The sequence below is a fragment of the Anopheles arabiensis genome, chromosome 2, assembly GCF_016920715.1.
Source record: "Anopheles arabiensis isolate DONGOLA chromosome 2, AaraD3, whole genome shotgun sequence".
Taxonomy (NCBI): Eukaryota; Metazoa; Arthropoda; class Insecta; order Diptera; family Culicidae; genus Anopheles; species Anopheles arabiensis.
Genome location: NC_053517.1, coordinates 4,275,125 through 4,298,011, shown reverse-complemented (window position 1 = coordinate 4,298,011; position 22,887 = coordinate 4,275,125). Strand labels below are relative to the sequence as shown.

At 48.6% G+C, this 22,887-nt stretch overlaps 1 protein-coding gene across 2 annotated transcripts in view; it reads left to right on the top strand.

Moving 5' to 3' along the window:
- LOC120894777 (hemicentin-1) overlaps positions 1-18,826 on the top strand; it is a 51,049-nt gene extending 32,223 nt beyond the window's left edge. For both annotated transcript variants that reach the window (XM_040297582.1, XM_040297585.1), the window contains exons 3-17: positions 949-1,290; positions 1,714-1,824; positions 1,915-2,118; positions 2,221-2,372; positions 3,970-4,114; positions 6,327-6,457; positions 9,063-9,222; positions 11,682-11,851; positions 12,104-12,227; positions 12,734-12,894; positions 14,079-14,220; positions 16,151-16,274; positions 16,438-16,664; positions 16,779-16,969; positions 17,112-18,826. In XM_040297582.1, coding sequence (XP_040153516.1) covers positions 949-1,290; positions 1,714-1,824; positions 1,915-2,118; positions 2,221-2,372; positions 3,970-4,114; positions 6,327-6,457; positions 9,063-9,222; positions 11,682-11,851; positions 12,104-12,227; positions 12,734-12,894; positions 14,079-14,220; positions 16,151-16,274; positions 16,438-16,664; positions 16,779-16,969; positions 17,112-17,354 — 2,627 coding nt within the window. In that variant the 3' untranslated portion in view covers positions 17,355-18,826. The remainder of the gene's footprint in view (positions 1-948; positions 1,291-1,713; positions 1,825-1,914; positions 2,119-2,220; positions 2,373-3,969; positions 4,115-6,326; positions 6,458-9,062; positions 9,223-11,681; positions 11,852-12,103; positions 12,228-12,733; positions 12,895-14,078; positions 14,221-16,150; positions 16,275-16,437; positions 16,665-16,778; positions 16,970-17,111) is intronic.
- The last annotated feature ends 4,061 nt before the right edge of the window (positions 18,827-22,887 follow it).

The following is a 22,887-nucleotide window of genomic DNA, read 5'->3' as shown; positions in this document are numbered from 1 at the left end:
GGTGTGTGTGTACAGAACCTGCCACCCACCGCCCATGTCGTTGGCACGGAAATTAGTCAACCAAATGAGTGCCTCTCGAGCGAATACGGCCTCCACCGAGACGAACAGGAACAGGCAGCGGGAGCAAGGATTGGATGGATCAAATTCGTTTCATGTGCCGGGATCACCGGGGTGTGCTTTTGAAGTAGTCCCATCCCTGCTGTCCGGGATGCCGAGGTTGCCGGCCCAGGCTACACATACTTTGCTTTGACTGATGCTAGCTTACGGCTTATCGGGGCGGAATGGGATTATGCTTTGGGTTTGGGCTTTTTGCCCTTGCGCCCTGCCCTGGTTCGGGACTCGGGCTCGGGGCTCGACCATCATGTCCGGTCGTCAAGGGGCACGAAGCTTTTGTGATTCCGGCACTAGATTGCCGGAAAGCGCCATCGTCCCACCGATGGGGATTTTGGGACAGAGCCATAAACGTCACCGAGGTCCCTTTTAATAGCGCCCGGCGATCCCGGTTTCACCTGTGTGCGCGCGTTTCCCGCTGCGCCGATGGGCGTCCCGCCGGCCCGCCATCGTAAATAAGTGAGCGATTTCAAAGGATAAATCCGGGGCGAGCGCAGAGAATTAAAGTTATTGACGTAGTGGTGATAAGCCCCGCAGCTTTGCCGAGCGAATGTGTGTTGATCGATTCGGTGCGGAAAACATGACGTAAATGAGATTATTTTACCCAGACCCTCGTGATAACTATAACCTTCGCTTCGGTGTCAATCAACGGGGGAGGGGGGGAGGGAGTTGTGTGCGCCCTTTGGGCTGAGGGAGAATAGGGTTTTGCGCTAATTAAGCTATTGCTTTCATCGACGACAAAGTAAATATTCAGCTGGCCTTCGGTGCGATGTGGAACCACTTTAATGTTTGTTTGATTTTCATGTTTTTTTCTCTCTCACTCTCTCCACTCTCCAGTTCCCATCACAACAGTAAGCGGAGTGTTGGGCAAACAGGCCAGCCTGCCGTGCGACATCACGCCGCTCGAGCGGGACGATGCCGTGTACATGGTGCTCTGGTTCAAAGAGGACGACAACGAACCGCTCTACAACTTTGACGTGCGGGGCCGCCAGGTGGCACAGGCGCGCCTCTCCTCGTCGGACAAGTACTTCGGCAAGCGGGCCTTCTTCCGGGCCACCACCCACCCGGCCCAGCTGCTGGTGGACGAGATCAAGCTGTCGGACGAGGGCATGTACCGGTGCCGGGTAGACTTTCGCAATTCGCCCACGAGAAATCTCAAAATAAACTTCACTGTGATAGGTAAGAGTGACCGGGCGTCTCCATCGAATGCCGGTTTTTGCGGCAATTTGACACGTGTGGTTTGAATTATGTGTGTGACAATGCATGCGGTATGAAGAAAATCGTTGTGATTTAATCCACGCCGTTTAATAACGATTGTTCTTTTCTAGTTCCTTTCAACATTTAATTCCTTGCTCTGTTTTGACCCCAGCTTGCGATCAATAAACGAAAAAACGATACATTTTTAACCCTTTTTCCCCATTTGATCATTTTACCTTGTCCCACTGTAAGCCTTCCAGGGCTACAGGGACGGGTTTTCGCACAACGACCACACCTCATCTGATTGACAAATATCGCTCGCTACTGTCACTCAACCGGTTTTGCGTCCCATGTTGTGCTCATCGTTTCCGTTTTCCCACCGGGGGCTGTTTTCCCTCATTCCAGTGCCACCGGATCGGCCCATCATCTACGATTCGCGGCGCCGGGAAAAGGCCAACACGGTCGAGCCGTACAGCGAGGGCAGCGACATTGCCCTGATCTGCGAGGTCAAAGGAGGTAAGTGCCGTGCCGGGGAGGGTCATCGTCGCAAAAGGTCACATCTCATGTGACACTACACTGTGCCATGTTTTCCTCTCGCGATTCCAGGGCGACCCCGGCCAAACGTTACCTGGTACCTGGACAACAGCGTCATCGACGAGTCGTTCGAGACCCGCCCGGACGGGACGACGGTCAATCATCTGTCCTATCCAAACATTGGCCGACAGCATCTGGACGCCCGGCTGATGTGTGTCGCGAGCAATACGAACCTGACGCCGCCCAACAATAAAGTAGTCGTGCTGGACGTCAACCGTAAGTACCTGCTGACGAACTCAAGCTTCCCATCAGCGCGCGCGTGTGTGTGTGCATATGGAAATGAGCTGCTAAAGCGCAACGATGCTTCGATTTCCACAGTCAAACCGGTCGCCGTCCACATCATGGCCAAGGAAAAGTTCGTCTCCGCCGACAAGCGGTACGAGATTGAGTGCAAAAGTTCAGGCTCCCGCCCGGAAGCGGCCATCTCGTGGTGGAAAGGAACCCGAATGCTCAAGCGAGTGACCAAGAACGTAAGTATGGACGAGGACCCTCGGTTTGTAATTACAGGTTTGGGACGGCGTCACGGTTGGTTGGTCGTTTGCAAACGATCTCTCCTACGCTCTCGCCTTCCAAGCATAGCTCCAAACGAGCAACTCCAAACACTTCTATTCACACAACACATGCCATTCACTTTTTCCTGTGAAATGGAAAACATTGCCAAAGGGGCGAAAACCCCGTCGCCATGTTAATGGGGAAAACACAGACCAACAATGTATTGCCTCATACCTTTAGGGCGATTGCGAACGCTATCTTTGAAGTGAACATAGTTCTGGGAAAACATTGTGCTAACAATCGAACTATATCGACTGTGGCCTTGTGACCACACATCGAACACACACACACACGCCTGACTGCCGATCGCTACCGATGCCGTAAACAGAAATCGCTAAATATTAATTTTAAATCAAACCACAATTTCAACGCCCTGCACCACGAACACCTGCTGGTCCGGCTAGCGCAGGTGTTGCGACGTTTTCTGGGAGCGTGCGCGAGCGCGCTCGCTCGCTAATTGCGCTCATAATTATGTTGCGTGTAGGTTGAATCAATGCATCGGACAGCCGAATTGTATTGTGCCGCGGGAGGAAATAATTAGCAAAACCAATCGGCAATAATTATTAATCAACAATTTCACGATATCCATTATTTGGCGCAGCGCTGGCCAGGGAGGAAGGTGGTCAATGTTTTTTTTTTATTTCTTTTTTGCTTTCTAATTCAAAAACTCATTCAAAGTAGCGCTGGCTTTGCTGCCGTACGACGCGGTCGGCTGGAGAGCATCCAAACTAATTTCGTTTGCAGACAACGCGCGAATAAATTGCATTGCAAATGATAATGCTAGCGACTGTTTGTGCTAGCAAACATGATCAAATTTTGCAATCGTACGATGTTGGCAGTTAGCATTGAACCTTTGGTGGAATAGTTGGTAGAAAACAATGTAGAATAGAACACCGCATTTGGTACTTCATTTTTCCAATAATTCATTATATAATACTCGGTTAAAAATGACCCAAACAAGAATGTTGACAAGATTGTACTATTTTCAGCCACCGATTGGCTTAAGCTTGGAGGTTTCAGTCTGCCGCAATGTTATATAAACATGCTCTAAGCGTTTCCCTTCTTCATATCATTCCAAATCAAATGCAATATATCACTACCGGGCAGCGCAAAATGTGCAGTGCATGAAACATAAATGTAATGCCAACACATTCCACTGCGAAAAAGGCTCTGCAGTTCGGCGAATCACTGTAATACTTTGTTGCAGCCTGATTGAACACATAGTATAAACACAGTCAAAGATCTTCCACTGCCAGTGCCGGTGTGTGCTGCCATAAAAGGGAAGAGTGCCTCCAAGTGCTGAGCGTGAACGTGATTGAAATGTGTAACGCTAAGAACCTTTCTAACCGGCCCACAGCTACTGCTGTGGAAGTTGCTTCGTAACTGTTGCGAATTGGAACCGTTGCAATGATCGTTGCTTCGTTTCTCCTCTGTCACCTCGCATCGGTCAGTACATTTACTTTTGCCATTCAATTTCCCTTTTTCTTTCTCTCTCGCTTTCCATCTGTTCTGCAGTTTTCCGAGACGGGCAACCAATCACTCAGCGTTATATCGTACACGCCGACGGTGGACGATGATGGCAAATATTTGACCTGCCGGGCGGAGAACCCGCTCATCCCGGACAGCGCAATCGAGGACAAGTGGCGACTGGTGGTGCATTGTAAGTAGAGCCTCCCGCTAGCGTAGTGTAACGGAAAAAAATCGCATTACATTTTAAAATTAAGCGTGCAGCTGGGCAGGGGGTTCAACTCAAAACTGCTTTTATTTCCCAATTACGGCTGTAGGATTTTCGGTTTATGTGGCGATGGCGCAAAACTGTACACCGTTTATGGCGCTCCCTGCTTTAACGTCTCTATTCCGTCTCGGTCTTATTAACGTCTGTCTCTCTTTGGGGTTGCTCCGTGGTCTTCCGTGGCGGCGCGACCAGCAAATAAATCACTCAAGACACCAAAACACACACACACACACCCAGTCCGTGATTGAGTTCGAACTGAGCGGCAATGGATCGGAATTGGCTTCGAGCACTGCGCGAGCTGTGAGCAGTAGCAGCAGAAGCAGTAGTAAAAAAAGGCACACGGAACAGCACATGGAAATTGAATTCCATTTACAGGCCTCCTCACCATCCGTCCTGCAGCATTCCTATCAGTTTTATTCGTCCACGGGGTTCGATCGCAACGATAAAACTGTGCTGCCGTTCCGCCGATCGGCGCCGTGTGCTGCGTGTCCGGGCGTGTCTCGTTACGACCTCACCAGGCGTTTTATTGCGCTACCAATAAATGCTAAACTTCCACAAAGACCATCATCACTATTTTGCCTGCCAGGAAGTGGTTGGGAGGAAACGATCTCACTCTCTCTCTCTTTCTCTGTCTTTCTCGCTGTGTGCCTCCCTTTTCGGTAACGCGGTCCTGCGGAACGGTCCTAATTGAGACGCAACCGTATAAATCGTGATCGAGCAATCGAGGGTGCCGGTGACAAAAAAAAACACACGAAACAACAAACAAACGCACACTACACAGGTAAACCTTCCCGTTAAGGTAAACGGGAACACGATACACGGAAGCGTAAACGAAACGAAACGAAACCAAATCTAATAAATACTGTAGCATAAAACTGAAAATTAACTTATTCTCCCACACCGAAAGTTTGTGAGTGTACGTTCGTTCGTTCGTTTCTGCGTTTTGTTGCTACTCACTTTAGTCACAAGAATGGGGACTGAATCGGTCGCTCCTTCGTTGTTGGGCCATTGAGATTCTTCGGTGTTCGCTTTTTTTTGCATTCAGATCACTGTCCCGCTTGTTCTGCCAGCGCTAGCATAGCATGTTGCTGTCTATTTATGTGTTGTGCCCTGGTGTGTTTATGCAACCGTGAAATGATAAAAAGCAGACACTTGAAATTGTCCTTTCGAAAGTCTCTACGGGTCCGCGCAGGGCGAGATGAAACTTTTGCTCCCACTTCTTTATCTTCTCTGTGATTCTCTTTCTTGCCCTCCCTCACGGCGTGCTCGGCGAAGAAGCGCCACTTAACCACGAGTGTAGAATACCAAAGAACCTGCCCTGCTGCCCGGACCGCCCGTGTACCGTTGACGAATAAAGTGTTTGTGCATGTGTTTGTGTCTTCGTGCCTCCAGTTCCACAACTCTCCCCCTTTCCCTTTCTCACAAAAGGTCCCCTTATCTCGCAGGATCGTAAATAAATAAGCAAAAAACGCGAACGTTAGCCAACGACAAGTAGCATAAAACTTGTCTCCTTATTGCTCACCATCAACGCTCACCACCCTGGAGCGCGTGTGTTGTCTGGCCGGGTATCGCAATAAAAACCGAAACCCGTAGACTACTACTTTTTCGACTGCAAGGGAAGGGAGAGAGAGAGACAGAAAGAAAGAGCAGACCCATACCCATTTGCATCGGTTGCGGCAGATAAAGTGGCCCGAAGATTGTGCCGCCGTGTTTCGTTGCAGGCGCCCAATGGAAGAGTGATTCCAGCGGCCCGGGGTTTGATTACCGGATGATTTTACAAGTAAATCGCAGTACAGTAGTAGTGCTCCACTAAGAGAGCGTAATGGATGTTTTCCAGTCGTGACTTTTAGTTGCTTCCGGTGGTCTCTGAGTGCACTGTCGCTGCCGCCGCCGCCGTTCGTAATGCAACTTGGCTTTGGTTTTGTTGAATTTTTATATCGCTGTAAGTGTGTTTTACGACTGGCTTCGGAGCTGCCTGCCGTCATCCGATGGGCCCAGGGAATAAAAGATTTTTGCGCTAAACTTCCACTGGTTTGTTTCTGGTTTCTAAATTATGTTTACACTCTGGCAAAGTGATGACACTGTAATAAAAAGCTTACTTACCGCATTTTCTTCCTTTCCCATTCCCCCGCAACAGACATGCCGATCGTGACGCTCAAAATGGGATCATCTCTTAATCCGGACGACATTAAGGAGGGCGACGACATTTACTTCGACTGTCACATTCAATCGAACCCCAAACCCTACAAGCTGGCCTGGTATCACGATGTAAGTAGGATGGTTTATATGTTCGGTTGCCGTTTTACATCATCCGTCTGCTCGCAAACAAACAAACAAACAGCAGAAAAAGAAAACGCGAACGAAGCGGGAAGGTTTAAGGGTCCGCGTCGCTCGAGAAACTATGCCACATCGTCTGCTCCTATCTCTCGATCGCATGCATTACCTCCGCTTCTTGGGAAGCTGGCCGCTCTTCCCGAAGGCCGTTATAATCTTTTCCAAACCCATCGTGATGCGATGGGAGCGTCGTAAACGAGCGATTCGGTGCTATACTTCCCTCTGCTCCCTGGGACGTTCCGCTGAGCTCAGCAAGAATGGACCGTCCTTGGGCAAAACTGGCTTCCCCTGCCCAAGAGTCGAGAGTACTGTTCCGCTGTTATGGAAGCAAAAAAAAACCCTGATCATCCTGATGTGTGAGTGTGTACCTCTCCGGTAACAAAGGAATACTCCTCGAGCTTTCCACCCACCGAGGGACAGCTCGGTCCAACAGCTCGGCTGCTATTCGGCTGCAACCTTGGACGGCGATTTGTCGACGAGCTCGACGTGGTACTTGCTTGCCATTCCGTTTGCTTCCCCATGCCTGGATTCCTTTCCCCTAAGCCCGTCCAGTGCTGTGTTTGATTTGCCTAACCACTGGAGGATTGGTTGTAAATGGGATTTTGCGAAGCGGTGCGGTCCATCCACCGCCCGGGGGGCGCTGAGCGTTGAGCTGTTGCAAATGAGACCGGAGAATTGCGTTCTTTATGGCGTTACGTTCGGTACGCGCAGATTCCGGACCCTTCCGGCTTCAGTCGAGAGCGATCTCGAGAGCGGCGCAGCCTCACTTGACCGTGCGTGGTTTTGTTATGGTACGTCCCAATGCCCCCCCCCCCTCCCTCCACCTCCATTCTTTTACTGCCCTTGCGAGGATAATGTGAGGCCATAAAAGACACCTCCTCATAAAAAATTAGTTAATTCAAATTGTGCGGCAAGCGCACTGGAAAGAGATTGAATTTAATCATCCTTCGAACCTGGCGTGGTGTGAAAATAATGGCCTAGTGGAGCTTTTTTGTTTCTAGTCAGCAATTTCAGTATTACGCGTGGCTTTCAACGGATTTGATGTATGCTGAAAGCTCTCAGTTTTATTGACGTTTAATGCTCACGAATAAATTTTATACTGATTTAATGCGACTGAAAGTGAGATCGTTTCAAGTGACTGTGGCAGTTTTTCATCATTGAATTGAAACGAAAACGAAACGACTCACACGAAAAGAATTCAAAACTCATTCCAACGATTCAGAAAGACTGCGTTAAACTCATAATTATTTTCTTCGTAACATAAATGGCTCCAGTAACCCACTTCCGCATTAAAACACACGCTTTTCTGTGGCACAACGGCGCCACCTGTTACAAAACAACGATGCACTCTTGTCTCGTTCACTTTCCAATTTCTAAAGCCAGCGCTTCTATTCACGAAATCTTTGAATAACATTACCCTCTCGGTACCGGTACCACACACGCACGCTACGAACGAAAAGCAGATGCCTTTTAGAGAGAATGATGTTCCAAGCAGAATAATTAACAATTTAATTGACACTGGATGCCACACAGAAGAGGCACAGCACACGCGGTTGAGCCAAAACAAGCAAGCAAGCAAGCAACTAAAAAGGGATGGAAAACCGCGACCGCATATTACGCACCATTGTCGCTGTTTCCAAAGAAAAACCACTACCATCGACACCACCACCATCACCACCTGTTCCTATTACACGAAAATCCTCCTGCCCTCCCTCCCTGCTCCAGTCGCACTGCTGTTTGATGTCGAAAATTCGGATTATCTGCACGGTACATTCATAATCGTTAGAGGATCCTACACCCCACAACCTTCTTTCCAACCCCGGGGGCTCTGGTACCCGCCAAGACTGCGTTCTGTTCGCTCACCGCGGGTAAAGCTTCAGTGGAATACAATTAACCAGCAGCGCAAACAACAACCGCTGGTAGTTACATTACGCGGATGTGTGTGCCAAACAGTGTGGGTGTGTGTGTGTGTGTGTGTGTGTGTGTGTGTGTGTGTGTGTGTACTTTCGTGTAATTTCGTAACGCTCAACACAATACAACACTGGCAAACGCGGCCGCACTGACTTGGAACTTCATTTGCCGCGAACACAGCTGGGCCGCGAACGCGGCTGGCGGTCGGTCTGATTACCTTGCCAGCGTTTCTTGCCGGCGCTCCACTTGATCCTTATTAAAAGCGGTCTGGGTAAATAATTCAATTCCTGCCCAAGATTCGCCCACGAGGGATGGGGCGGGTTTGAGGTTGGGTAAATTTTTCACCTTCAATTACGACTTCAAGGCGGTGGAACGGAGCACAAAACCGTTCGAGAGCGGAAAAAAGTAATGTATATGTATATGTGATTGTTTTACCTTGTGATTCTGCTTCGTCTGAGGTTCTTGCTTGCTGTCTCTTCAACGTTCCTGGTGTGGGCCGGTGGATAGAACCTCGTTTGTGGTGTGTTCGTGTGCGGTGTCCTGCGAACCCGATGACGATACCTTCCTTTATAACCTCGCTCTCTTTCTCTACCTCTATCTCACTCTCACTCGTTCACTCTTTCAACAGGGAAACGAACTCCATCATAATGTCACAGCTGGCATCATCCTGTCCGACCACTCGCTGGCCCTGCAAGGCGTGTCCCGCAGTTTGGCCGGAGATTACACCTGCATGGCGGCAAACACCGAGGGCCGCGGTACGAGCAATCACGTCACACTTCGCGTGCGCTGTAAGTATCCTTCCGACTCCGGGGCTGCCGTTTCACCGCGTAAATGATCACGACCTGATTTTCCTCATTCCCTCTTCTGTGTTTTTTTTTTTGTGCCGCTACGATACTTTGTTTCTTCTATGAATTTCCTTCCCACTTGTACTTGACGAACTGGAAGGAAAGAAAAAAAAACCCTCACCTTTTTATTCAATGCAGGTTCAGCGAATCGTCGCTTTGCCTTTTACTTCTCTGTGTTTTGAAAAGAACCACGCGCGGAAGAAAGGAAAAAACGCTTCCCTGCTCCGCTACGTGCTCGGTACCATTGAATGAAGTCACCCGACCAAACGACTGGAACGGATTCATTTGGGAAAGCATTATTGTAAATGAAATGAAATTTCATTAACTCCTCGCGCTCCTTGCACCCTTGGTGCACCTCGGTTCGGTGGGCTGGAAGCAAATAAGGCTTCGGCTGTGAAGTCCCTCCTCCCTCCGGCGCAATACAAACTTCAGCAATCACTGCGGCATGGTGGCATAATGGTGGAAAGGCTTGCCTATTTTCATACCTCTCTCTCTCTCTGTGTGCGTGTGGGAGAGTGAGCATGTTTTTATTTAATTTTATTTTACCTTTACTAAACCGCATCATGTTCCGCAAATTGCAACCACTTTGGGGGTTCGGTGTTTTGTTCTCGCATCGAATTTAATTTCACACATGAATATTTACCGGCGCAGCAAAAGTTCGATTTACGCTCGCTTTCACCGCGACCATGGGGTGAACAATCCGGTCCCAAAATTCACGCGCAAATATGAGCGAATAATTTGACGCACGAAGGGGTGTGAGAGGATTTAAATTGTATTCTCCATACATTTCGACAAACAAACGCACTCCAGCCATCCGGACGCTGTGCGCTATGTAACGCTGTGGATGGATGTTTTTATTCCTTAAACGGCTGGCAAAGGGGTTTTCACAGAGGGAGAGAGTGTGTGAAAAAGGGAAATAGTGACTCTAGGTTTGGGTTCTGGGAAGGAAAAAACCGGCTCCACTTTGTACTCAATTGTGGGCATCGTAACAATTCGTGTAAATGTAATTGAAGTGTCACAACCGTCCAGGGAATTCCGATCGATGGTGGGAGCCTTTCGACCGGGACATAGCATTCCACATTTAGCCAGCATCAATCGCACAGTGGGAGATGATTCGGCCAAAATTAAGGGCATCAGTATCCAAGCCCAAAAATGATATCATCATGTAAAATTATAACCCTCAAAATGGTCCATCCATAATGGCGGGATCATTGCAACGTTGTACATTTTTCCCAATTATTTACCAAAGTTTACACTATGATCTGCACCCAAAAACCCAGCATACTTCAATTGGTTCTAGTGTGCAGAAAACGCCACTCACCAAGCCCACGTGTGTGCCAGCGTGGTTGTAACACGGGATGGAGCCGCCCGGTTTTTTGTTCGCGCACTCGCGCGCTTAATGGAGAACGGAGGATGCTTTGATTTCGCCGGCCCCGACCGTACCGCAATCAGTCACAATAATCGAATAAAACCAGCACACAGGCACCTCGCTATCACGGGCGAGGGGTGATGTGCTCTACGGCTGCTGCGCCGGCCCTGATCTTGTGCTTGCCTTGTGCACGTTTTTCCCTCTCAATTGACTGATAATTTGTTTGTCAGAAATGGTTGTAAATCAGAAATTACGCCATTTGATTTTTCGCTCCCCGTTTGCATACTCCCGTTCCCGTTCATTCCCGTTCCGCCTGTTTTGATGAACTGGCAGCAGCATTGATGGCGCTTTTGGCACTGGAGGCTGTGGAGGGCAATGGGAAATTCGTTTATTTTTTTGAATGAAATTTCCACTGATTTGGTTCGATGCACATTTCACACTCAATTAGTTCATAATGCTGAATGGCAGTATGTGGGCTGAAGCTGTGGTTGCAAAATAAAGGCACTTAACGGTTTGAAAGCGAATGGTACTCGGAAAATTAATTCATTTGTATGTTTTGTATGTTTGTAAAGTAAAGGTTCGAAGGCTCCACAAAATTTCAGCTAATTCTTTTAATTATTGTTGTGATTTCAATTTAAAAACTAAAAAAGCAATGTGCCAGTAATCAATTTGCACAACCTCGCCATATCTGTAAGCCTTTTTGAAATAAAAAAACATTTTCAAAACTTCATATAAGCTTCCCAAGTGTTGGGAATCTTCAATTATACGGCTTTGTTGAAATTATACCTCCAATGACCTCTTTCCAGGCCTTGGTGTGCCGTAAGTCATGCGATTCCATTAGCTGGCACCACAATCACAAGCTGTTGTCCTGGTTTAAGCTTTCAACGTCACAAATTCGACCACAAAAATTCAATTCCCTTACCACCACCGAACCACCAACCGAAACAATCTCCATCAGCATGCACTTTAGCTAATAGATGCGCATTTCTTTCTCCTGACCGTACAACAATTCGCCCGCCTCGAACTATTCCAGATACCCCCGTTTGTGCGGTGGATCGCGAAGAGCTCTTGGGCGCTCTGAAGCACGAAACGCTGCAGCTCAAGTGTGAAGTCGATGCATCGCCACCGGCCGAATCCTTCCACTGGACGTTCAACTCGTCCGGCGAGCAGACCGAGCTACCGTCCCGTCTACACTCGAGCGAGGTAAGTGACACGGAGACGGGTGGCCCCGTCCCCCTTCCGACCGCCATGGCCGACGGGACAAATAATTAGAAAACATCTCAAAATGCGATAATGAAAACGAACCGCTCCGGTCCCGTACCGGTGGTAATTGGATGGTGAAATTTAGCGAGTAAGCTTACGTGCCGTTTCTTTTCTTTCCATCTGTTTTCTGTTCGTCGCTGCTCGTTGCCGGTTCCGCCCCGACTCCTGCACTGCTGACCGGACGCTGGACAGACCGGTCTATCGAGGCTTAATTACACGCCGACATCCGATCTGGACTACGGGACGATTTCCTGCTGGGGACGGAACGCGATCGGTGTGCAGAAATCACCCTGCGTCTTCCAAGTGGTGGCTGCAGGTAAGTTGCCGGACCGAATCCGGTCCACTTAACAGCATTGAAGTGTCGAGAGCGCCGAAGAGTGTGTGGTGGAGTGGAGCGCTTCCGGTCAAGTGTTAGTGGGTTTGCTGAAAGGGACAAAAATTGGACGAGTCTGGAATTTAATTAAAACGCCATACAATCGATAGGAACGCAAGCGAACAGGGAAGGCACCCACGTGGACGATGCAAAGTGAAAGGTGTTTGCAAAACATAACGAATAATATCCATACCCGTTCCGGAGCGGCGGAAAGCAAGGATGAAGCAGCTGCCTTCTCAAAGCTTAAAAAATAACGCCTACCATCAGACACAAGATAACATTCTCCTACAATGTTCTAGATCTTATCGAAGCGTGCAAAGCGCTACCTTCGCTGCTCTCGTCACTGCAATCGATACTCTTGCATAAGCATGCCCACCACCGAAACTCCACGCCTTCTGCTGTGTTTCCCACCCTCTAACGCTGTTTGTAAATGTGTGTGTTCGTTCCAGGTCGCCCTTTCGCACTGCAGAACTGCTCCGTGTCGAATCAATCAGCCGACTCCCTGCACATCGAGTGTATCGAGGGGTTCGATGGCGGTTTGCCGCAGATGTTCCTGCTGGAGCTGGTGGAGGTGCCCGTCCTGCGATTAGTTAGAAATTTAAGCTTACAGGTATGTGACCTCTTCCCGCCTTCCATCAAACATTCCCTCGAAGCTTCGTGGTTATACACCGGGTTTGGGGTGGGTTGCATCACAGACAGACACCTGGCTGGTGCAGCAAGCTGGCTACAAAATCGATACGCCTGCACTCCCTGCTACGTAACAAGCCTCCAAGCCGACCTCTGAGCCTTGCATCTGCCATGCCTGCCTGCCCATCCCACACACACACACACAGCTGTCACTGTCGATTGTTTCACTAACATTTTCTGCTCTGGTGAGCAAAAATCTCATTTTCATCTCTCTGCACCTGCAACGGGTGCAGGCGTTGAGTGTTGTATCCCGCTCATGCCGTGGTTTCCAGTGCTGCCAGCCAGTAATAAGGGGCACTGCACCGCCAAGAGCAGGGAAAGGAGCGAGTTTATACGCTGTGTTCTGTCAAGGTGGTTCTTAAAACTTTCTCCTTTTATCACCGTGCCGTACTCTGCTCGGGTTGAAAAGTATCTCCCTTTCGTCATAACCTGTGGGCGTCGGGGGATTCCTGCAGCGCTGTGGAACATAAAAATTGGAAAATATGAAACATTCCACGGTTTTTTGAGGGCTTCATCTAGGTTGTACCCGTGAAGAACGGGCTGGATGAGGGCAGGGCACGGCAAAGGATTGTTCTTTTTCGGAGAAGCTTCAGCATTGTGACAAGTGGCCCAAGGGTAGTTTTCCGTTATCATATCTGCGTCCATCTGGTGGAAGCAAAGGATAGAACAAGTGGTTTTGTTGTACTTTTCCCGCTCTGAAACTCATCATGAAATGAAGGTAACGCTGCTGAGGTCAAGCATTGTTTGTACAAAGCTTCACAGTTCAGCAAATCCTGGTAGTGCCTGTTAAGCAACTGCCTATATAGCTTTGATGAAGCATGTTTTGCTCGATTTGTTTTAGTAACTTTGCAAGTCAGCAAGTAAACAATATAACAAAGAAATAAATAAGCAAAATGACCTACATTCTGTGCCACAGTTTCTATCTTGACACAATTCATCTCAATTGGTCTAGAAATGAACCCTTCCTGGAAATGGATAAGGTTCTGCCAGCTCAAGGACGCTGCACACTCGTCCGATTCTGGTCTGGACAACACAGTCAGGACAGTCTCTTCACCACGGAAACTTACTCAGCTTTTCATTTCTTCTTCTTCTCTTTCTCACCCACAGCATCCGCCAGTGCAGTTCTTCATAGATAACCTCGAGCCGGGCAGCTCGTACCGCATCATCCTGTTCGCCGCCAACGCCAAAGGCCGCTCGGAGCCGGTCATAATAGATGATATCACCTTCAAGGGTGTGGCCAAATACACAGGTAAGGGTCAGCGCCGTCAGCGGCTTACGAACGATTGCAATAAGACCACACAACAATACAATACTCGCTATCACAATTCACGAGAAAATACATCCTCTAGCGGCCATTGCTCTTCTGAGCTCCGTAAAGTCAGGTCTGGAAAGTTGAAAACAACACTCGCCGCTGCCTTCCAGCAAGCAACTTTGTACAATTGGCTCACATGCACATCAAAGTCATAGCTGCATCTTAATCCGTTAACACTCCCAGCGCAGAGGGAGTTCGTTTCGCCTTCTCGAAAGCATCGGTACAAATCGGCTAGCGCACTTTCACCATTGCCGTTCCGAAACCATAGCAACTGCGAAAAAAAAAGCTATTCTTCACACCACTGCCGTAGCGACTCCACCAAGAAGATTATAGACTTTTAGGACCTGTTGTTGTTTTTTTTTTGTGTGTCATCCCGTACGTTCTAGAACCATTCGTGCCCGTTTTAAGCTTGTTGTCTCCGTGTGCACGTTATCAAAACCTAAGCCAATGAACGACGCAGCTTCCGGGCGACAGCGCAGAAGCTGGTTTGCCATCGAGCAAGTCCGATAACTCGGTACGGGTTCGCACTCCATCCATTTCGCCTTCGCATACGGTGGCTTCCTCCCGGTTGACCGCTCGGGTAGCACAAAATCCTGCACGCCTGATGACCTGTGACACTGGTCACCGTCACTCACCGTAGCTCGGCTGCGCCCGAGGTTCTGCACGAAAGATCCGCAAAAGAATCGCTTTTGTTTGTGAGCCACCTGAGAAAAGCTCCCGGTGGCTCGAAAGAGATTATAGACGGCACCACACCGCACCACCGCACCGCAACTGTCAGTGGCGATTTTTCCACCACCATCACCCGCTGTCACGCTTGCGTCCTTTGCTCGGTCGCTAAAATCCCTACCTTGCATGCTTAGGCAGGCCAGCTAGCGGACGGTGGTCCGCAAAGGAAAAGCGTGATGAATGGTTTCACCACCGGAAGCGGACAGCTTCCACAGTCAAACCATGGGCAAGGGGCTGAGGGTCATGTTTGTGCCCCGGATTAGAGCGTTTCATCGTACACTGGGCTGGCCTAGGTCGGCATCTTCCTCGAGCGCGCGCGAGCCCAACCGTCCCCAGCCGTTTCGGGCCTACGCTGCCTCCGAGGTTTGGAGGTAATTTTGTTCGGCAAGGCATGGAAATTAATGAGATCCCGGGGACGTTAATAATAAATTTGATACTTATCCGGCCTTAAAGGTCGGCTCGGCCAGATGGGCGAAAGCGGTTGGTCCACGCGTCACGGCGCGTTGGGTAATGAAGATGAGCCCGGCGCTGCGTTTAGTCTGCCCACTGGACGGCACGCACACACACACACACACACAGACAGAGGTCCGGGGCTAAATAGTTTATTGCGAGCCGTATCGTCTGGCTTACCGACGACAACATATGTCGCTACAGTGGCTGCTGAAAGGCCGCATCAGTCCACTTCCGAGTGGATACTTCAGTGCGGTTGGGTGGACGGGAGTTAGCGAAAGATTTACAGTGATAAAATATTTAGATAGTGATTAATGCCCTAATCTACCAGTAGCAGTGGGAGCCGCCGAGGATTAAGAATTCATGCTTGCCTAGCTGTTGCATAGGGCATTACTTTCTATTTGAATTAATGTAACATAAACCAATTGAATTCAACATTACGTTCATATAAATTGTTTACTTCTGCAAAACATTCATTTCAATCACTGTTGCTTAACCGTACCTTACACAATCGGTAACATTCTTACAGTAAAATTTGCAAATGTTGTGTGCTCTACTGCTTTTGCTTCAAGCTCGTACCACTCGCCAGGTCGCAAAACGGTCGCACACCAAGCCATTACCAAGGCCTACCAGCCTACCATTTGCGAAAGACCAGGTTTTTCAAAGCCAATCCTTCTCTGATTTATTACAGGCGTGTCCAACGTTATGAATGTTCCTTTATCACCGGTATTAGCCGCATTAACACTCACGGTGGCCATCCTGTTTGCCGTAGTCTGCATCGTCCTGGCGACCATTTACCGGCGACATGCGAGCAAGTAAGTCCCACACCGTCCATGTGTGCGGTGTAAAATGTCCACCGGAGTTCGGAGGCCTGCGGCGTTTTTGTGAACACTTCGCACGGATGCACTACTAACTCCACCTATTCTCCTGCCCTCTTTCTGCCTCTACTCTCACTATCTCACTCACGCACATCCACAGAAACACGACCAAAAAACTAAAGCCCACCAAAACCGCCCAGCTGACCTCGACACCCGACTGCCAGTTGGACTCTGGCGTACATCATCAGACGCACGACCCGAACGGCATCCAGACGCCGCTGGTGGACAGTGGCGTTGGTGGACTGGGACGACGCGGTAGTCCCACGCTTGGTGGCGAACCGCCCGACGGGGACGAAACCGATCCGGATGTGATACCGAATCAGTATGGTAAGTAGTGCGCTGGTGCAGCCCCACTTCATCTGTTCCGGATACCGTCTGGACGGATCTGGCATAAATCTTAATGCTTTGGTTTGGTTTTTCGTTGCCCTTTTTCAAACGCAGAGCGGAGGCCACCGAAGACGACACTTCCTACGCCGCTGTTCCGCAGCCCCTCGGCAAGACTGATACACCGCAACGGCGGTGAGCATCTGCTCCACGAGGAGGAGCGACATTGTGATGGATCCAGTCTGGCCTCGCTGACCGGGTCGAACACTGAAGTACATCATTACTCCTTTAAGCCTAGTAAACAAATCGTAAGTGCAAGAATTTCATTTCATTTACCGCTAGCCCGTTTTCCAGCCCCATGTTTTCGCAGTATAACGCGATTCTAGCACTCCAGAGCCCAAACACTCACTTCAGATGGCTTTACCGTCTGTTTACACCTCTCCCTTGCAGAGCTATGCCACGCTGGGCCGTGCAAACAATAGCAGCGTCACCTCGACGCTCAGTCCACTTAGTCAGCAGGCGTCCACGGCGACGCTGCCACTGCCGTCGATGTCCGTAACCGGGGTCGGGGCGGTGGGGAGCCTGCTGAGCAGTCCGGCCTCCCAGTCGCTGGTCACGTCGACGCTGAACGAGTACCGGTTTCGGCCCGAGGTGGTCACCACATCCAACAGAATACAGGAAAGTTGTATATAATGTGTAGATCGAGCGTCCGACTTCATCCCTCCCTCCCCATCATACGTCACCCCGCCAGATTAGTGTAAGTGTTTGTTCGTAAGGCTCCCACATATCCTGCGGAATCTTATCCAGCGCCGGAATCATATCCTCCATACCATCCCGCCCCGAAACTCACCCGAACCTCCCCCGTTATCGTGAGAGAAACCCCCAGTTCATCCCGTCAATGCGTGATTGTGCGTAAGTTTAGTGCGTAGCTATCGTAGAGCCTTTGTTTTAGAAACACAGTGGAATGGATCGAATTTGAAAAGGTGTAGCGCCATTACTAAGCAAGCGAGATATTGTCCCGCCTCCCGAGGGACTGGGCCATATCTTCGATGTATGTACATATTTTAGAATCTTGTCGATTCGATCTTCGAACGGAGTTGCATCTTCCGGTGAGGAAGCAGAATTACAGATGGTGTTGGTGGCTGCTCGGAGGCAACATTGAAGAACCCACACACACAGGCACGCGCGCGGTTCGGTGCCGCATATCTTAGCAGCGCGAGCAGCCCTTTCCAAGACATTGCGTTAATGACTGGACAATAAACGTGGAAGAACACTATAGATGCGGTACAGCTACAGAGAGCCACACAGAATGTGCAATATCCCCAGAGAAAGAGATTATTTGTGAGCGGGTTTTACTTCGTAGCGGAGAATCTGTGATCTCTTGCGGGAGAGCTAGTATTGTCGGTTCGGTTGAACGGGAAGCGTTTGCAAGCTAATCTGTTCGCTGGAAAGCTTTTTCACACTTCAAGTAATTCTTCCAACAAGAAAAGAATTGATAGAGTGTAAAAAACTGAAACTGGCGGATTGTTTACCCCGAGCAATTGTTTCCCTTCGATCCAGCCTCGAACACAATAAATCATTCCTCTATCGTTTCGGTTAGGCAGGCAAGGCTCACTAGCTTGTGAACGGAAAGGAAGGTAAATACACATATATATCAGAAACCGGTGAAGCAAAAGTAAGTTCGATGGTTCGACTGACTGATTCCATATCACACAGAAACGTCGAGTAGGTCGTGGAAATTCCAAAGAGATTCGGTAAACAATGATTTAACAAGAGCGATATGGCACCTGGCCCCCGTGAGAATGGTAGCACGCGAGCGCCGAATGTGTGTGTGTGTATGTAACAAAAAGTGTTGTTTTTATTCACTGTACAAAAGCAAACATTAAGAAGTGTAGTAGAAAGTAGTTAATACATCTGGTCGTCAGACAGAAGAGGGGAAGTACTAGGTAATTCTTGTGTTTGCTTTACGTTTTCTGTTTCCATTTCTAAACTAGCAAAAAGCAACGAGAGATAAAGAGGGAAACGAATCTATCCTTTGAGGAGACTTGCAACTACCAAACAATGAACGGACAAGAACAAGTTGTCAAGCGTCTTGGCGGATGGCAGAAGAAATCTTATAAGGACAAAGAAAATAAAATGAAACAAATGTATGATTTCCAAACATTCCGCCTGAATATGTTATTTAGTACAACAGTGGGAAAGAAATTTGATCACTATTAGCAGCATTATACCGTAAACTACATCACTATCACACTCAGCGAACGAATTCTCCACACTCTTTTTTGTTGTTTTTATATGTTTCTGGTTGTGTTCGAAGCCTCTCTGGGGATCATCATGGTTGGAATATTCACACAACAAACATTCCATTATCCTAGGTTCAGCTTTGTTGTTGCCTTTGCCGACACTGCCGACAATCCAACGCAAAACCAAGCGACACCTTCTTGTTGGAAGTTGCACAGCACGAGCGCCCTCCACGGCGAACGCCTAGCGCCCATGCCGTGTGGTTGTCTGATGGGCAGCAGCAACACGGACACAAACACAAACTTCACCAGGATAAGCCCTGAAAAATGTGCCAGAAAATTTAAACAATGCCCCGAGCAATTTTTCTCGACTGAGCAACATCAACAACAACAACACACACCCAGAGCTTTGGCGAGGAATTTTCTTCCGGAGCTCTATCCACTGCTTTCTTGCAGTAGCGTCATCTTTTTTTTATCTCTTCATTGTTGTCGGGGATGCCGGGGAATGGTTCACGCGAAACGGGGCGCATATTTTTCGACCTCACCGTTCCGGGAAGATGAATCTTCCACTTGACTCCAGCGCACGGTAGACAATCCCTGAGGGATTGTGTGCTTCCGGGTGAGTGAGAGCGCGAGCCGACTATGCAGACGAATCGGGCGAACCTCCAGCGCACCGCGGGTGGGTGATGAATGTTAAAATCCGAAGCACACGCGGGACAACCGCGTGTGGGGTCCTGCTTGGGAAGTGTCGTGTGAAGGGCCAGCGAAGCGAAGCGGGAAGGAAAACTTTAGCTCCTTGTGCGGCCCTTTTCAACCAAGGTGCAAACGTTCACACATCCGGCAGGTGATATAAAAACACCACGTTAATGCACGGTGAAGCGATCGCATTCACTTAAGGATAAGAAGGTAGGCTTGTATGAGCTTCCTTCCCGATGAGTTCATATTTTTGCTAGGTTTCTAATGAATGTCACCCAAACAGTTGTGTTTCAAGGGCTATTTGTAAGACTATTATGACAACAATCATTTCTTATTTTGAAAGATCTTTACATTGATAGATAACAATATCTGAAAATAGACCAGTGCAGCTCCTTAATTTCAAAATTGGGAGTTTTTTAAAAAAGAAATCCGGATCTCAGAATTTGAATCCAGAACAATTTCCTCAAATATATTCATTCTCGTTAAAACACCTCGTTAAAGTCCCACACTACTCATTTTCTATTCAATTTTGGTCGTATCAGAACTCCTTCGGGATTTACTGCCTCGTAACGACTACCAGCATCGCCCACCGATCTCAGCGAATAGTGCTAAGACGACAAACATTCCACTCCACTGCTGGAAAACTAACGACATAAGAAAATCCCATTCACTCTCCAGAAACGCTGCCTCAAAGAAACGCTTGCCACTGTACGTACACAGCGCCACAAGAAGCTGGGCTCTCTAATTAAACTCCTTTGATTGTTTTGCTCCTGCTGGAGCGCCACAAAGCAGTTGGAACCGGTACTCGGAAGTCGTTCGTGAAAGAACATCCGCTTACCACCAGGCAACGACTCGCAGCGAGTACGATGTAGAACGAAAATCTGCTCCATATCAATGATATCGAGTTATAATCAAAATCACTTTGCCTATTGATTACGGGCGCTCTCGAAATGTACACCCTTCCTCTGTCGCTTCCGGCATTCAGAGCCGGGTGACTGTGTGGGAGTGTGTTTGCCAGGTTCTAAATGAAAATAAAAACAAACCCCAAAATCTGGGAAAACTTTCTCCACAAAAGCCAACAGCCCGAAAGGGTTGTGCTGAGCGAGAAAAGCGCGCTGGGTGGCGGAGTGGATGCGAGGAGGCGATACATTGAATTATTTATCAGCCAGCCAGCTCGGGGAGAAAATTACTGAACGAGCGGTACGAAAAGCTTCCGTACGGACGGGGTCTTTGCAAATTTCCACCCACGCCTCTCGCACAGGTCCGCGCCCCTTGTGTACGGTGAACCCGTTTCGGTGAAATGAAGAAAACACAGCATGTTTGCAAGGGTGCAAGGAACTTGTGTATGGGGGAATTTGTGATGTAGTCTACAGATCGTTCGATTCGCTCGTCGGTTGGGCTAGGGCAGGCTCCGCACAGGTTCACCAGTTGAAGTGTACCACACGTTACCCTCTCTGTCCGGAATTAGTCGTTATCGTACGATTTCGTCACAACAGTGTTTTTCGAACAAGCTCGAGATTGGGGCAAAGCACCATTTGTGGAGCAGAACTTTGGGGCATGCAGCCCTTCCCCACTCAAAGCCTTCCGTTTTGGGCCGGGTAAACGAAACGATCAGCTTAACGTACCCAACTCCAGGAAGGGTGGGGTTTCTGCGTTCATTTCTCTGCAAACAAAGCCGCCAAGTACCCTTTTGATGCTGAAACTCGGGTTTATAAGAAAGCTGGTAGAAAACTTCAATTTCCGATAATTAATAAATTATTCCAACAGGTTCTATTGTCGCTTTTTCTCGCTCTAACTTTCGCTACTTCTTCAAGACAACTAGCTCTATTTTACTCTCTACTACCCGTTTTGGGGAAATGGTGCAGGAAGATGTTTCAGCGAACATCGCTGGCTTGTAACGTGTTGAGAACGGGGAAGGATTTTAATAAAACTCTCGAAATGAATGCTTTTAGGAATGATGAGTAAAAGGCCCTTTGAAACCATTAATATATGTATACTGAGTATGCAAATTCAAATTCATTCTCTTATAGTGTCAATATGCAATCGATCTTCACCACAAACTTTGGAGTAAATATTGATCATAATCGCACATAAAACAGCCATGCAAATATACATAGACATTGTTTTATATTGTATCTAGCCTACAATCTCTAAATCCACATCAGACAGTAACCAGTCACTCGCAAACAACAATTAAACAACAACAACAACAACATCAACGGAGAAAAACAACAACCCCTCGATCGATCAGTCCTCGAAACCCGTTGGAAAAGTTTTAATTGCCGAGTGTTAATTGCCTTTCAAGAAATCTCGCCTCCGGACGATGCGGACGTGCGTCCGCTTGGGTCGTGTCGAGTCGAATCAAACACCTCCTGGGCCGGCCCATTCCCGCCTAACCCGGTACGAGTACGGATAACTCCGATCTAGCGCAACGAACCAAACGGGGCACGGCAGACGGATAGTTCGACATCCTATCCTGCAAGGGAGCCAAAGGAGTGAGGCGCGCGATAAAGTTCAAACTTCGTGAGTGTATGCACTTTTGCCCCCGAGTTGCACACACACACACCGGCCCTGTCCGTTGCCGTTTGCATACCATGACGGAAATAGCAACTTCCCAACTGGCAAATGGCTAACCCGGCGATGGGGAGCGGGCGTGCGTGGCGAAACTGTGGCGAAAAGTGTCGGGAAAATTGAGAAGTTGAAAATTTACCTACACAAGTTGCAACTTTTAATAACTCAATTACGACACTTGCGTGACTGTGGCGTTCCACTGCTTGCGGGTAACACACCACTACCCCCTTAACACACACGGGCCCCGAAAGTTCGATGCGTACAGCAGGCCAATTTGTATGGAGGCGCCTTCCCTCGGAGGTGGGTTTCACGCCTCGTTCGATGGGTGCAGTGAAGGCTGGGCGTGCATATGGCGTCGTATTGTTTGCATTGCGCTTTTCCCTCTTGGGAAGGGGAAAGCAATATAAAAAAACGAGCAAGGAAAACAACACGTCAGAAAATGCCTGAAAGAATCGGAAACTCAATAAACAACATTGCTTTCATTCAAAGTTTGATTGGCCATTCGGCTTGCCGGTGGGCTCGGTATCTAATATGGGAGGGTTTCTATTCGCTGCTGGCAACAACAGTGGAACAACAGAGCGGAAAGGATCAACAATCAAATCAACTCGACTCCTCAGAGCATTGCTGGTAGGCTGGCAAATGCTCTAGCGTGTTGTATTACATTGTGCTGCGGGGAATCACATCGTACGAACAATCCACTTTACCAGCATTATCATTTC